A 13,846-nucleotide genomic window follows, 5' to 3' on the forward strand; every position below is an offset into this window, starting at 1 on the left:
TGTTGAGAAACTTAATTTATTTCCATGATGGAGACGGAAGATTTTGGAGCCGGAACCTGGTCTCCCGGCCCCTCCCCTCTTTTACCCAAGAAATCGGGGCTTTTCGAGAGGACCAGCTGAGGCCTGAACAGGTCCAGAGTGGCTCCTGGGCTGGAGGGCCCACCCGGACCAGACCGCGAGCAGACATGGGACGGGGTCACTTGGGAGGCCGGTACGCCAGCTTCCGGCTTTTCAGCACTGACCACTTGTGCCGCTTCATGGCGTAGATCAGGGGGAACAGCAAGCCCGTCATCATCAACATCTGGGGACGAGGCAGGCTCAGCCGGAGGAAGCAGAGAGGAACCCGGCTCGGTTCCCAGCTCCTCTCGCACGCCGAGCCCTCTTACCTTGAGCCCCATGCGTTTGCGATGGTCGTGCTCTGGCTCAGATGCCCAGCGCAGGAAGGTACACACGTCCTTGGCCACCTGGGACATGGTGGCTGGGGTGCCTGGGCCAGGACAAGTGGTAAGGGCTGCCCCTGGGGGTCGCTACCCAACCTGGGGTAGCCCTGGAGCCCCCCCTCACAGAGCCGAGATGGGGTCCTCACCAAGGCTTCACAAGGAACCGGAACCCCCTCGCCCCCAGCACGCGGGCCTGGGCTGGATGCGACTGTGGAGGCTGCCCCCAAGCCGGCTCAGACACATGCACACCGTGCCTGAGCCGAGGAGCGCAGGGCCCACACGGGAAGCATCCCCAGCAGTGGGAAGGGGGACCCAGCGTGCTGATCCTCGGGCAGGGGAGGCTTCTCACCGTCATCAAACTCCAGAACCTCGTCGTAGATGGGAGGAGCCATGCCGATGGCTTGGCCGGGAAAGTAGGGGTTGAAATACAGGCCCTCCCGCAGGGACACCCCGGTGGGCGGCTCACAGTAGCCCGTTAGCAGGGAGAAGACGTAGTCCTCGCCACCGTGCCTGCAACCAGACCCGTGCCTTAAGCCCTGGCACCAGACAGCCCTTTGTCCCCCTCCCCACACACCCCTGCAAGAAGTCCGCGTACCGAGCCCGGGCGATGTAGCTGAGGTCAGGGGGCAGTGCCCCGTTGTTGGCTGCTCGAGCAGCCTCCGGGTTGGGGTATGGTTTGGGGAAGTAGTCAGACAGCTTCCCGGGCCGCATGAACATCTCCCCGTCCTCGTTGGGGCCGTCCTGAACCTCCACCTGCCACGAAGCGCCCGTCACAACCCTGCGGTCCACCACAGTGGGAGCCCCGATCCCCAGGTCCACCTCATCCCTGGGACCCGCACCTCCTCGGCCAGCGCCTTCGCCTCTTCCTCCGTGTAGCAAACCCCCACCAGGTGGCGGTAGGCCACGTAGTCCATGCTGTGGCAGGAGGAGCACACCTGCTTGTACACCTGGAAACCCCTCCGGATGCTGCAGAGACAAGGGGCGTTACGGGCGCCAAGGATTCCACCCCGCCCAGCCCACCCGGAAGGGCCGCAGCCAGCCAGCAGCACACCTGGTGTGGTCCAGGGAAGAGAGGAGGCCACGGTGGGACCACGGATAGCTGGGGGGGTGCAGCTCCAGGTCACTGGCACTCACGGCAGAATGCAGGGCCACAGCTAGCCCCGCACCCCCTGCCGCCAGCATGCCCAACGCTGACAGCATCACTTTCCGGCCCCGGGACAGACCGGCCTTCGACGACAGGGACACTGCCTGCAAGAGCCCGGCTCAGCGCCTGCCAGAACACCACCCGGCCGTACCTGGGGATCTGCCTCTCGGCGCCCACCTCTGCCGCTCATCCACGCAGCACCCGCCCACTCCCGCGGGGCACCGCGGCCCCCGCCCCCCGCTCCCCGCCCCCGTGGCTCCTCTTCGGCCCTGAGGAGGGGGTGTAAGGCTGCTGTTGGGATCCAGGGCTGGGGACGAGGTCGGTGCGAGCAAGGGTGCCGGGGCAGGCCAAGGTCACAAGGCAGCTGTCCGAGGTCAGGCTGAGATCACTTCAGGACGCAGGCCCAAGCTGGAAGGCCGGAGCAGGAGCGGGCCTGGGCGCGCCCTCCGGGAGAAGCCCCAACCCCGAGCCCAACGCGAGCCCGCCCCGCCGCCCCGCACGCTCCGCACAGGGCGCCTCTGCTGCTCGGAGGACTGGGCGCCTGGTCCTGCTCCCGGGGTCCTCGGGTCGGCAGGCGGCGGGGATCCGGCCGGGGCAGGGGCGCTGGGAGGTCGAGGCCGCTCCCTCGCTGCCCGGCGCGCGCCCAGAGCCTCCCCGCCGTGACCTTCAAGGGCTGCGGGGCCACACGGAGGACGGGGTCGCGGCCAGAGCTCACCTGAGGCGTCCGCAGCGGGAGCTGGCCGGGCCGCGCGCCGCACAGCAGACCCCGGGCCCGCGCGCCCGGCAACCGCGCGCCCCGCGGGCCCAACACCGCCCCGCGAAGCGAAGCCGCCGCCGCCGCCGCCATCTTGGCCCTCTCCGGCGCGACGGCTGCTCCCGTCAGGCCCCGCGGCGATCCCGGAGCTCAGACTTCGCGAGAGCCTGGGGGCGGGGCCGGGGCCTGGCCGTGGGGCGGGGTTCCGCCGCACCGAGCTCCTTGCGTCGTCGCTGGGACCGGAAGTGGGCGGGGCTGAGCCGGAGGCGGCGGCAGCTCCGGCGGCTTCCCTGCCCGGTCGCCTCCCGCCCGTCGCGCGCTTCCCTGCCGCCCGGGGCAGGGTCCGGGCTCCGTGTGGGGACGAGCAGGGCCGGGGGGCCTGGGACCCCGCGCGGGGCCGGACACCGCTCGCCCTCATCCGCCCGACGAGGGTTTACGTTATCGCCGGGATCCGTCGGGGCAGCCCAGGCCCTCGGAAGCCCGGCGTCGGCCGTCGGTGGGAGCGCAGGGCGGGGGCGTCGCGGCCCCGCACGGGCCAGGAGGACGCTCGCAGCGACGGGTCTGCAGACCCGCCCGAGGCCTGCCGCGTCCCGGCGGACAGCGGTCCCGGAGGCGAGTCCCCCTTCTCCGGGCTGGAGCCGCCGCTGGCCCGGAGGGGCGGAGCCGCGTCCCCGCCGGAGCCGCTGCCGAGCGCGTCTGCGGCCTGGACGCCCCCCGCGGAGCCCCCTGCACCGGCCCCGGCCCCGGCCCGGGCGAGCCTGTGCCCTGGGGCCGGTCGCCGAGGGCGGGCTGGTGGGTTCAGAGCCGCCGGCGGCCGCGGGGCGCGGAGGTCGGGGAGCAGCAACCCCGCGGGGCCGGGCCGGAGCAGGAAAGGGCCCGAGACGGGCCGCGCGACCCGAAAACGCCCCCGGGGCTTCCGTGTGGGGGACCGGCGGGCTCGGCGCTCGGCGAGGGGAAGCGCCCGGCCCAGGGCTCGCGGGCGGCCTCCGCGGGGCGCAGAGCTGCGGGAGAGCCGGGGAGCGTAGCGCTTGCTGGTGTCCGAGCACGTCCGCTGGCCGCGAGCCGACCCGAGGGCCGAGCGACGCGGGACCCGGGGCTCCGCAGGGCGGATGCTGCAGGCCAGGCGGAGCCGGTTCTCCCGTCCCGGCGCAGGCAGCCCCGACCGGCCGCTCCCGCGTCCTTGGAGTCCGATTCCCAGCGTCGCCACATCCTAGGACTTAAAATGTCTAGTTCGGGCGCCCGCGGGCCCGGCCAGTGACGCGTGGGCCTTCGGCTCGGCTCCTGCCGCGGGGTCCTGGGACCGAGCCCCGCGCCCGGCTCCCTGCTCGGAGCGGAGCCTGCTTCTGCCCCTGCGCCTGCCCTTCTCCCTGCTTGTGCACGCGCTCTGACAAATATTTTTTTAAAGATTTAGTAGTTTTCTTTCTTTTTAAAGATTTTTGTCAGAAAGAGCACAGCAGGGAGAAACAGGCTGGATCCTGCGTGCTGGATCCCAGGCCCCCCCGGGATCATGACCTGAGGCACTCAGACACCCCTAAAATGTCTAGTTTTCAGCAGCAGCAACAACAACAAAATTATAGAACCCTGTAGAGAGCAAGACGGAGTCTTTCACTCAAGCAGGAGCCCGCGTCCGGCAATGCACAAGCCGTTGAAGGTACCGCAGCCACGAGATCCCGCCACGTCCAGCACTGTAACCGGCAGATGCAGAGGGCATCTGCAGGCCAGAGACCTGTTAGATCCCTTTAGAAGGGAGGGTTTGCCGCAAACATCAGACTCTTCGGACCGGACCCCTCTAGGCAGACAGACCCCTCAGTCTGACCGCTGCAGAACGGCAGCTGCTGCCCAAGCCTCGCCGGGCTGGCCTCCGAACACGACTGAGCTGCGCCCCTGCTTGAACAGAAGCAGCAAGTGCCGAGAGCTGACCGGGCAAGACCCGGCCCCGTCTCAGCCGCCGCCCGCAGACGGACTTGGGGTTCGGTTCGTGAACTCCCTGCCCCCTTGTTATCTTATCTGTGGTGTGCCCTGTAAGAAGCCGAGTCAGTCACACGGTGAAATGTCACTGAGTCTGGAATCCGACACCCCTTTACCCTACCCTCGCTTTAGGACCGGATAAAGCCTAACGTCAACACTGTGAAGACACGACTCGTGTGCGTGCCTTCGCAGCGGGCTCAGGACAGGTGCTCTCAGGGCACGCTCAGAAGTGATTCAAGGGCACCTGGGTGGCTCAGTGGGTTAAGTCTCTGCCTTCAGCTCAGGTCATGGTCTCAGGGTCCTGCGTCGGGCTCTCTGCTCAGTGGGGAGCCTGCTTCCTCCTCTCTCTCTCTGCCAGCCTGTCTACTTGTAATCCGTGTCTGTCAAATAAATAAAATCTTTTTTAAAAACAGCAATATGGGGCGCCTGGGTGGCTCAGTGGGTTAAGCCGCTGCCTTCGGCTCAGGTCATGATCTCAGGGTCCTGAGATCGAGTCCCACATCGGGCTCTTTGCTCAGCGGGAGCCTGCTTCCTTCTCTCTCTCTCTCTCTTATGCTCTCTCTATCTCTCTCTTAAATAAATAAAATCTTAAAAAAAAAAAGTCACCCACTTTTAAAAAAAAAAAAAAAAAAAAAAAAAAAAATAAAAACAGCAATATGTTTAATACTAGTGAAATTGACTTTTTTCAAGATTTTATTTTTATTCTTTATTCTTATTATTTTTTAAATTTAAATTCAACAAACATATAGTGTATTATTAGTTTCAGAAGTAGAGTTCAGTGATCTACTTATTTTTACATATTTATTACAGAGAGGGGCTCCTGGGTGGCTTAGTGGGTTAAAGCCTCTGCCTTTAGCTCAGGTCATGATGTCAGCGTCCTGGGATCGAGCCCCACATTGGGCTCTTTGCTCAGTAGGGAGCCTGCTTCCCCCTCTCTCTCTGCCTACCTCTCTGCCTGCTTGTGATCGTTGTCTATCAAATAAGTAAATAAAATCTTTAAAAAATATTACAGAGAGATAGCGTGAGCACGAGCTGGAGGAGGGAAACAGGGAGAGGGAGAGAGAGTCCCAAGCAGCCTCTACACAGAGCCTGACATGATGCTCCATCCCACGACCCTGAGTTCATGACCTGAGCTGAGTCCAGGAGTTGGATACTTAACCAACTGAGCCACCCAGGTGCCCCTAAAGATTTTCAGTAATCTCTACACCCAATATGGGGCTCAAGCTCACAACTCCGAATCCAAAGAGTCCATGCACTACCAACTGAGCCAGCCAGGTGCCCCAGAATTAATTTACTGTTACTCAAAATCAGATTATTAATAAGGATGTTGACTGTAAGCTCAAAGGCAACACTGAGAAAATTACTCAAAAGATACAGTCAAAGAAATAATAAGACGGTACACTGGAAAACAGCTATCTTTATCGCAAAAAGTTAAAAAATGGGTTAAAGTCTCTAAAAGGCATAATGGATTTTAAAATGCACCTATATGGGGTATCTATAAGAAACAAACTGTAGATTCAAAGACACAAATAGGAAGTAAAAATGAGGAAAAAGATACACCGTCCATACCAACAGTAATCAAAAGAGCCGTGGTTCCTGTACCAAACAGCATAGACCTTAAAATAAAAATTGACAGCAGAGTTAAAGAGGGACATTTTATAGTGAGAAAAAGAAGAATCCATCAAGAAGACACAACAATTATGAAGATACATTTGCCCCAATACCTGAAAATACATGAAGTGATAGTTGACAGAATGGAAGGAAGAAACAGACAAGTCAACAATAACGGACTTTCCATACTTTCCGCAGCGGACAGAACAACCAGACAGACGCTGAGCAGAGAGGAGGCGAGCGATGCCAGAAGCAGCCAGACTTGACATCAGAGAAACGCACCAGCCTGCAGAACGCGCAGCCTTCTCAAGTGCTGGTGGAACATTCTGCAGGACAGACCGTGACGTTAGACGATCAAACAAGTCTCAGTACATTTAAAGCTGCTAATACCACACGAAGAACTCTTTTTGACAATATAAATTAAAAATAAGAGAAAGAGGGGCGCCTGGGTGGCTCAGTGGGTTAAAGCCTCTGCCTTCGGCTCAGGTCGTGATCTCAGGGTCCTGGGATCGAGCCCCGCATCGGGCTCTCTGCTCAGCGGGGAGCCTGCTTCCCCCTCTCTCTCTGCCTGCCTCTCTGCCTACTTGTGATCTCTGTCTGTGAAATAAATAAAATCTTTAAAAAAAAATAAGAGAAAGAAATCTGGGAAATTCACAAATACATGAAAATTAAATAACATATTCCTCAACAGCCAATAGTCAAAGAAGAAATCAGTGAAAATTAGAGAATGACTTGAGGTGAATGAAAAGGAAGACGAAGCAGACAGAAACACGCGGGCTGTGTCCGAGCAGCACCACCAGGGACCGTGGGGCCCCGCTCTCCTCTCGCCGTGCCCCGAGAGCAAACACGCTCGCACGGACACTTGTCCCCCAACGGTGGTTGGCGCGTCTTCCACAGTGACCAGCAAAGAGGAAACCACCCAAACGTCCAGTCCATGAGCTGTCGGGCGGATGAACAGAACGTGGCATGTTCCTTGGCCACGAGGGAAGTTGCGACACGGCACGACACGGATGAACCCTGAAGGCGTAGCGCTGGGTGAGGAGCCGGACGAGAGGCCAGACGTGCGACCCCATTTCTATTCAGGTCCAAATCTGCAGTGGGACCGTAGGCTGACGGTGTCCCGGGCTGAAAGGGGCGGCGGCACCGGGACGGGTTGCTCCGGGGCCGAGAAAGCGTGCTCGGGAGCAGCACAGCCCCTAACGACCACGGCGAGGACTTGGGTTCTGTCCCAAGAGTGACGGGCCCCAGAGGAGCGGCAGATGCACGGCGGCCCAGGGTTGCGTGCACCTGCTCGGGCAGACGGTCCGTTGGGGGGAAGGTGTTCTGGTTGGGCGACTGTGACTTAGAGACGACCATCACAGCATCCAGGAGGCACAGGAGACACACTGGGGCCTCAGAAGAGGGGCCTGGGCGGGTGACAGGGCCTGAGCGTGGGCATGAAGGTGCCCTGAGCTGCCCACACCAGAACCTCGGGCGGGGAGGGGCGGCCAGGCAAAGGATTCGCAAAAGCTCAGGAAACCTGGGACATGCAGGTGAGTTGCTAAAAGCACCCCAAGGCCAAGCAGGGGTGTCCGTGGCGGGCCTGCTTGTGCGGAGGCTGCTGGGCACTGGGAGGTGAAGGGTGGCCTGGCTGGCGGGGGGGCCGCTCCCCTCACCTTCCTGTGCTCACCCCACACCCTAAGCCATAGGCGACCCTCCAGGCCCCTGCGGGAGCCGTCCCCTCTGCCCCTCGGAGCTTCCTTGGGACCTCCAGGGGCTCTCCCTCTGCTTTTTTCCCTCTCATTCAGCAAATGTAGGAGAGTATTCTCCCGGGTGTCTGGCTCTGAGCTGGAGAAGCGACAGGGAGTAGCACAGCGGCCCCCCCCCCCCCCCGTTCTGGGTCGTGGGAAGCAAGCGAGGAAGGAGCGGGGACAATTAAGCCTGAGTCCGGGCGCGACAGCTGGAGGCTTGTGAGCGGGGTTCGGCGACAGCCCTCGTGTGTCGGCTGGAACTAGAGGCAAGCGTCGGAAAGTGACGGCACTACCTGAGGCAGAAGTTTGCTCCCCCTTCCGCGACACGGAGCTCCGCAAACTGGGGCTGCGCTGCCTCTGGGTGGCCGGGGAGTGCTCCTCTCCCTGCGTTCCCACCATGGCTGTGCCTCCTGCCGCAGACACACTCCACGCCCCAGCCAGCACCCCACATTCCCGAGGGCAGGAGAACGGATCGGGCTCGGAACGTCGGTGTCTCTGGGTGAGGTCTTTGCCTGGTTCTCACCCTGGAAGCTTCTCTTCTCATCCTACTGGCCACAGCATAGTCACAAGGCCACACCTCCAGGCACAAGAATCCAAATTGGGCTCTATGACTCCGGAGGACAGATACTGGACACAAGTCGCAGACTCTACCACACCATCAAAATAAAGCATTTATGACCTGACACTCTGTCCTTGTATGTCTGACCAACATTTTCACAGCCTGACAGTTCCTTGTTTTCTCTTTTAAGCAGATTCCACGCCCAGCATGGAGAGCAACGCAGGGCTCGAACTCACAACCCTGAGATCAAGACCTGAGCTGAGATCGAGTTGGACAGGTAACCGACTGAGCCACCCAGGTGCCCCTGACATTTCCTTGTCTTAAAAAATGTACTAGAGGGGCTCCTGGGTGGCTCAGTCCTTTAAGTGTCTGCCTTCAGCTCAGGTTGTGATCTCCGGCTTCTGGGACTGAATCCCGCATCCCGGTCTCTGCTCCATGGGGAAACTGCTTCTCCCTCTCCTCCCTGCTGGTGCTCTCTGTTGCTATCTCTGTCAAATAAATATAAAATCTTAAAAAGTATCATACAAATGACATTACTGAAAATCAGAACAGAAATTCTGCTTCCCTGGGGCGCCTGGGTGGCTCAGTGGGTTAAAGCCTCTGCCTTCGGCTCAGGTCATGATCTCAGGGTCCTGGGATCGAGTCCCGCATCGGGCTCTCTGCTCAGCCTGCTTCCCTTGCTCTCTCTCCACCTGCCCCTCTGCCTACTTGTGATCTCTGTGGAATAAACGAAAACTTAAAAAAAAATTCTGCTTCCCTGACAAATCAACTTTGCTGCTCCCGTGGTTTCAAACCTTTTGTGTAGACAGGAAGAATTCTGTACAGCTAAGTTCAGAGCACAACTGAGATGATCTTTTTGCTTTTGGGCCCACTTGTATGTTCCATGATTTAATGTGTTTTCAAGATTTGTACTTTAAGTGTCCAAGTGCAGTAAAAAAACGGCTGATTGAGACCAAAGCCCGGCTGAAAGGCGCAGAAGGGATTTTGTATCGGGCGCCGACCCGCAGAGACAGAGACGCAGACGGCGGAGACTAAGAGCGGAGATGTCTGTGCGTCTCAGAAGACAGCGAGGCCATGGAGTAGCACTGCGAGAGGGCACTCAACAGAAGCCTGCCGGGGAGGCGGCCTGGGGGGTGCGGGGGCGACCGGTCTCTCAGGCCTCAGGAGCAGAACAGCCCGTTCAACAAAAACAGAACTCCAGGCCCCGGCGGGATCGTGGGAACAGCCAGCCAGCGCCAGGCTGCTCGCGCCCGTAGGGTCTCCGGCACCCTGACGGCCCCGCCACCCCCCACCATGCTGGACACAGAGGCGCCCATCAGCAGACAACCAGCACGCCCTGAGGGCTAGACCTTCCCCCACAGGCCTTCCCAGGCCCCACTGTTCTAGGTGTCGCACTGAAGGGACACCGGCGGAGGCCACTCTGCAGGTGGGGCCACGCTGCCTTCCGCCCCCCCCATCGGGTGTCAGCAGAGGCCCTGCCGGGAGCGGAAGCGGCCCTGGCATTGCTAAAGAATCCGTTTTGCATTTTTCTTCCGTCCAGGACAGACACCAACCTCCCAACTCCTTTCCGGGGTCCCGTGGCCTGCCTGCTCCTCCGTGGCCCTGGCTCTTAGGGGCGGCTGGCCTGGGCTGGCTCAGCTCCAAGGAAGCAGGTGCCCCTTCCAGAACCACAGAGGACCTGTCCTGGGGAGGTGCTCCGCCCACACCACAGGCCTCTGCAGGGCTCCAGCGCTGCAGACGGAGCAGTGTGGTCTCGGGGCGCCCAGACCCATCAGGCCCCAAGCCCTGCTCCCATCGCTGCCTCCTACTGTGATGCTCGTGGGGCAGGGGCCAGGGCAGGGTCAGCATGGGCCGTTGCCAGGTCCCGAGCCCAGCGTCCACCCGAGGCTCTCCTCTGAGGCTCATGTGGCTCAGGCCCTCACTCCTGCCAGCACTAGGTGGACCGGGCAGTGCCCTCCAAGAAGGAAGCATCTGGGAAGGCCAGGCCTTCCTTCGTGCAGAGCTTCTCGCCCATGGGCTGGGGGGCCCCACACGGACAGCAGACAGCTGGCCAGCGGCCCGAAGGGCAGCTGAAACAAAACTGTTTATTTCCCAAGGAGACAACGTGGGGTGCAGCACCCCCGTCCTGGCACGGCAGGGCTGTGGGCCGCACGTCACTTCCAGAAGAGCACGTTCCAGAAGAGCAGCCAGCAGGGGTAGAGGCCCAGAGCCAACAGCGGGAAGAGCAGGGCACCATAGGTGTGGTGCTCCAGCACGCCCTGGGCCAGCGCCGCCAGGAAGAGCTGCCAGCCCTCGGCCAGGGACAGCGGGGCCTCCTGCAGCTCCCGCCACAGGAACAAGCTGCCCAGGAGCGTGGCCGCTGGGCTCGTCAGCACCAGCAGGGCAGCGTAGAGGGGCCTGGGGGGAGAAGTGGGATCAGGTCCGGCTCGGGGTGGGGCAGGGGGGTGGGGGGCATCCCGCTGAGGGCACCGTGGTGGGAAGCAGCGCAGGCCCTGGGCTTGGGGAGGGGCAGTGCGCGCTGAACTCTGCAACGTGGGGCAGGCCGGCACGTACCGGGGCCCGTGAGGCGTGGTGAGCGCGGCCGCAGGCACCATGGTGGCCGCCAGCAGGAAGCCCAGCGAGAAGTTGGTGAGGGTGACGCAGGCCAGCTGGAGTGCCAGGTAGATGAGGGCCGCCAGCTTCAGGGCCATCCAGCCTCCGTCCGGGGCCTGCGCGCTCACCACCCTGCAGGACAAGGGGCTCAGAGGCCTGGTCTGTGTGCCCAGGGTACCCCGCCCCCCCGAGCCCAGCTCCTCACCGCTGGGTGCTGTGTGGAAGGGCGAGGCCTGCCGCGTAGATGGCCAGCAGAGTCAGCACCACGGCCTCCGCCTCGGCCACGGGGAAGTGCTGGGTGGCCACATGTTGGCCCAGCACAGGCAGGGTGTAGAGGGCCAGACCCATGGCCTGTGAGATCAGCAAGGGCGCCACAAGCGAGGCCAGCCCGACGCTCTGCAGGGCACACAGACAATGGGAGACTGGCCCTGGGGCTAAGGGAGCCCCAAGGATCCTCACCACCACCTCACCGACCGAGACTGAGCTGCCGCAGTGACGGTCGCCTGGAGTCCCGGAAGCCCACCCCAACAGCAAGAGTGGGGGGACCATCACCTGTGCCGGCAGGACGGGAGGGCTAGGTCCAGAGGCCCCCCCAGGCTCCTCGGGGCCCACTCCGGCCTCATGCAATTGCATCCACAGCTCCAGAGCGTGGTCTAGTCAAGGACCCCGACGCCAGGTGTGACGGAACCTGCCTGGCAGCAGACCCAGGGCTCACTCCCACTCCCCCACCTCAAGGACGGAGGGTTCTCCCCAGCCTAGAGTGGAGAGGACCTGGGCTGGCCACACGCAGACAGGGGGTTCAGAGGATATCTTGAGACCAAGGACCAAGAGCAAAAAGCCGGCAGCAGGCATGTAGAGGCCGATGGACACGAAGCGGGACAGCGCCGGCAGCAGGTAGAAGAAGAAGGACTGGTGCAGGCGCTCCAGGAGGTGGTTGAGCTTCCGGAACACGCCCTCCAGGGCCCTGCCAGGATGTGGCAGCGTCACGGCCGGCCAGGCCCCCCAGAACCACCCCCCACCCCCCCAAGCGTGGAAGCGGGGGCCAAAAGCCACTTACTTGCCCACTGCCACCAAGTCATACTTGTACTGTCGGAAGCTGTTAATGCCACGGACGGTCAGGGCCTCCACACGGTAGCGCAGGAAGAGGCCGTGAGGGCCGTGCGGGCGGCCGGAGGCCTGCTGCAGAACCATGAGCAGCAGGGTCTGCAGACTCTGCAGCGGCCCGTCGACAGATGTCCAGTCCTGGGGCTGCAGCTTAGAGGGTTGGGCGCAGGGTCAGAGAAGCCCCACAGAGAGAAGCCCGTGGGAAGCCCAGGCTTCCCCGGAAGGCAGCCCCCCTTACCTTGCCCTGCAGCGTACACAGCAGCCCCCCTTTCTGACAGAAAGTCTGGAAGAGGTTGAGCAGATCGAGGTTGGGCAGCTGCCCGTTGAGCCCCTCCACAGCCACATCGAGGCTAGTGACCACGTCACTGCTCAGCTCCAGGGCCACAGCTGCCTGGATGGCCCCCGCCCGGCCCTGCAGAGGGGATGACTGCATCCCTGTGGGAGCAGGGGAAGGAGCTGCCTTCGGGGGCCGACAAGGACAGCGGTTCCGAGAGAGGGACCGGGGCAAGAGGACCCACCGGTGACGTTGACGTCGTGGTAGGCCTCCAGCCAAGCCTCCGTGCCCAGAAGGTCTTGTTCTGTCACCAGGAAGATGATGTCTTTGGCCCAGTAAATCTGCCCTGGACACCAGAAGCTAGGTCAGCAGGGCCTGGGACAGGGGCCAAACCGCCCCTTGCCAGCAGCAGCCCCCAAGCCTCACCCCGAAAGTGGGCAGCAAGTGCCAGCAGCAGTCCCACAGCCTGGCTGTTGGTAGAGTCTGGGCCACAGGGGACGGTGAGCACCAGGGACTCGGTGCTGGCCGCGCGCGGGGCCCGCAGGATACCATACACGTTGGTACCGGACACCATCTGGACACGGTATGGGGAAGACTTAGCACGACCCTACCCCAAGGGCTGCCCTCCCTCGTCGCGCTACACTGCCCACCAGGGATTTCCCGGCCCCAAGCCGCCCTCCCCGGGTGCTTTTCGGTCCCAGGCACTCCTCTCCCCCACAATACGTAGCGCTCGTGGGTCTCATCAGGAAAGGGCAGCTTCCGCGAGAAGCTCTGCGTGTAGACTTCCAGCCCCACCGACCGCATCGTCCGCTCCAGCCACGCCACTGGCAGAGCCCTAGGGACACAAGGAGAGCCGCTAGGCAGAGCTCCCTGGCCTGGGCACCACTATCTCCGCACGCCCGCAGCCGGCCGGCTCACCCCGACTTCCTGCGGTGCGCGGCGAAGTCTCGGGCAAAGCCCCGGGCACGGTCTCCGCCCGCGAACTGCTCCTCCACCATGGTGGAGCCCATGGCGTTCTCCGACATGTAAGTGCGCTGGGTCAGCGGCGGGAAAGCCAGCGCCAGGAACCAGGCGATGCCCGCCACGTAGCTCAGCACGCTGCGGGGAGAGGGGGCGACGGCGCCCCGGAGCATCAGCGGGTGCGCGCGCTCCGGCCCGGGACCTCCCCGCGCTGCACCCGGGACGGCGGGGGCGTGTCGGAGGGACCCGGCCCCGGGGTCCAGGCGCTCGGGACGTCGGACGGGGGAGCCCAGCCGCGGGCTCGATGCCCCGAGCGAGTCCCGTGGGCTCCGAGCCGCGGGCGCGAGCAGCCCGAGCCCCGGGTCCTCCGGGTCCCGCCCCGGGCCCCGCGCTCACCAGAGCGGCGCGTTGAGACGCAGCACGAGGCGGGCGAGGGCGCGGCGGCGCACCGGGTCCGACAGGAGGCCCATGGCGGGGAGGGGCGGCTCCGGGGCCGCGCTCGGCCGGCAGCTCCAGCCGCGGGGCCCGGGGCCGCGCTCCCGTCCGGCCGTCGCTCCGCGCCCGCTCGCACTTCCGGTCCCGACGGCCCCCGCGCCGCCGCGCACGCTCCGAGCAGAGGCGGTGCGCGTTTCCCCGCCCCCGCCGCGCGGTCCCCGGGAGGACGCGCCTTCAGGACGGGGACCAGCGGCCGCCCGGGCCGGCGGGGCCGA

At 63.0% G+C, this 13,846-nt stretch overlaps 3 protein-coding genes across 3 annotated transcripts; all 3 read right to left on the reverse strand.

Moving 5' to 3' along the window:
- Positions 1 to 2,456, reverse strand: LOC123941180 (cytochrome c1, heme protein, mitochondrial). Its single transcript, XM_046004096.1, has 7 exons — positions 2,300 to 2,456; positions 1,492 to 1,688; positions 1,280 to 1,406; positions 1,036 to 1,193; positions 790 to 950; positions 387 to 487; positions 1 to 301 (listed from the first exon to the last, which is right to left on the reverse strand). Exons 1-7 carry the CDS (start codon positions 2,429 to 2,431, stop codon positions 197 to 199), a joined length of 981 nt encoding a protein of 326 aa, XP_045860052.1. The 5' UTR covers positions 2,432 to 2,456; the 3' UTR covers positions 1 to 196.
- Positions 2,457 to 6,637: 4,181 nt separating this feature from the next.
- LOC123954282 lies at positions 6,638 to 8,064 on the reverse strand. The gene is made up of 2 exons (XM_046025323.1): positions 7,941 to 8,064; positions 6,638 to 7,323 (listed from the first exon to the last, which is right to left on the reverse strand). The coding sequence occupies exons 1-2, from the start codon at positions 8,044 to 8,046 to the stop codon at positions 6,638 to 6,640; spliced, it is 792 nt and encodes a 263-aa protein (XP_045881279.1). The 5' UTR covers positions 8,047 to 8,064.
- Positions 8,065 to 10,270: 2,206 nt separating this feature from the next.
- Positions 10,271 to 13,714, reverse strand: GPAA1 (glycosylphosphatidylinositol anchor attachment 1). The gene is made up of 12 exons (XM_046025312.1): positions 13,533 to 13,714; positions 13,095 to 13,274; positions 12,900 to 13,011; positions 12,603 to 12,750; positions 12,421 to 12,522; positions 12,141 to 12,337; positions 11,856 to 12,052; positions 11,609 to 11,762; positions 11,351 to 11,446; positions 11,004 to 11,194; positions 10,760 to 10,930; positions 10,271 to 10,603 (listed from the first exon to the last, which is right to left on the reverse strand). Exons 1-12 carry the CDS (start codon positions 13,604 to 13,606, stop codon positions 10,360 to 10,362), a joined length of 1,866 nt encoding a protein of 621 aa, XP_045881268.1. The 5' UTR covers positions 13,607 to 13,714; the 3' UTR covers positions 10,271 to 10,359.
- Between the last annotated feature and the right edge of the window lie 132 nt (positions 13,715 to 13,846).

This window comes from Meles meles, chromosome 1 (assembly GCF_922984935.1).
Source record: "Meles meles chromosome 1, mMelMel3.1 paternal haplotype, whole genome shotgun sequence".
Classification (NCBI taxonomy): domain Eukaryota; kingdom Metazoa; phylum Chordata; class Mammalia; order Carnivora; family Mustelidae; genus Meles; species Meles meles.

Coding starts and splice junctions, on each gene's coding strand:
- LOC123941180 (XM_046004096.1), bottom strand. CDS start 2,431: ATGGCGGCGGCGGCGGCGGCTTCGCTTCGCGGGGCGGTGTTGGGCCCG. Junction 1,407..1,491: donor TCTTCCCTGGACCACACCAG/GTGTGCTGCTGG, acceptor TTGTCTCTGCAG/CATCCGGAGGGGTTTCCAGG. Junction 951..1,035: donor AGCTACATCGCCCGGGCTCG/GTACGCGGACTT, acceptor GTCTGGTTGCAG/GCACGGTGGCGAGGACTACG.
- LOC123954282 (XM_046025323.1), bottom strand. CDS start 8,046: ATGGTGGGAACGCAGGGAGAGGAGCACTCCCCGGCCACCCAGAGGCAG. Junction 7,324..7,940: donor GGAGCAAACTTCTGCCTCAG/GTAGTGCCGTCA, acceptor TCACCCGCCCAG/GCCCCTCTTCTGAGGCCCCA.
- GPAA1 (XM_046025312.1), bottom strand. CDS start 13,606: ATGGGCCTCCTGTCGGACCCGGTGCGCCGCCGCGCCCTCGCCCGCCTC. Junction 12,338..12,420: donor CCACGACGTCAACGTCACCG/GTGGGTCCTCTT, acceptor CTGCTCCCACAG/GGATGCAGTCATCCCCTCTG. Junction 11,763..11,855: donor GACTTGGTGGCAGTGGGCAA/GTAAGTGGCTTT, acceptor ACATCCTGGCAG/GGCCCTGGAGGGCGTGTTCC.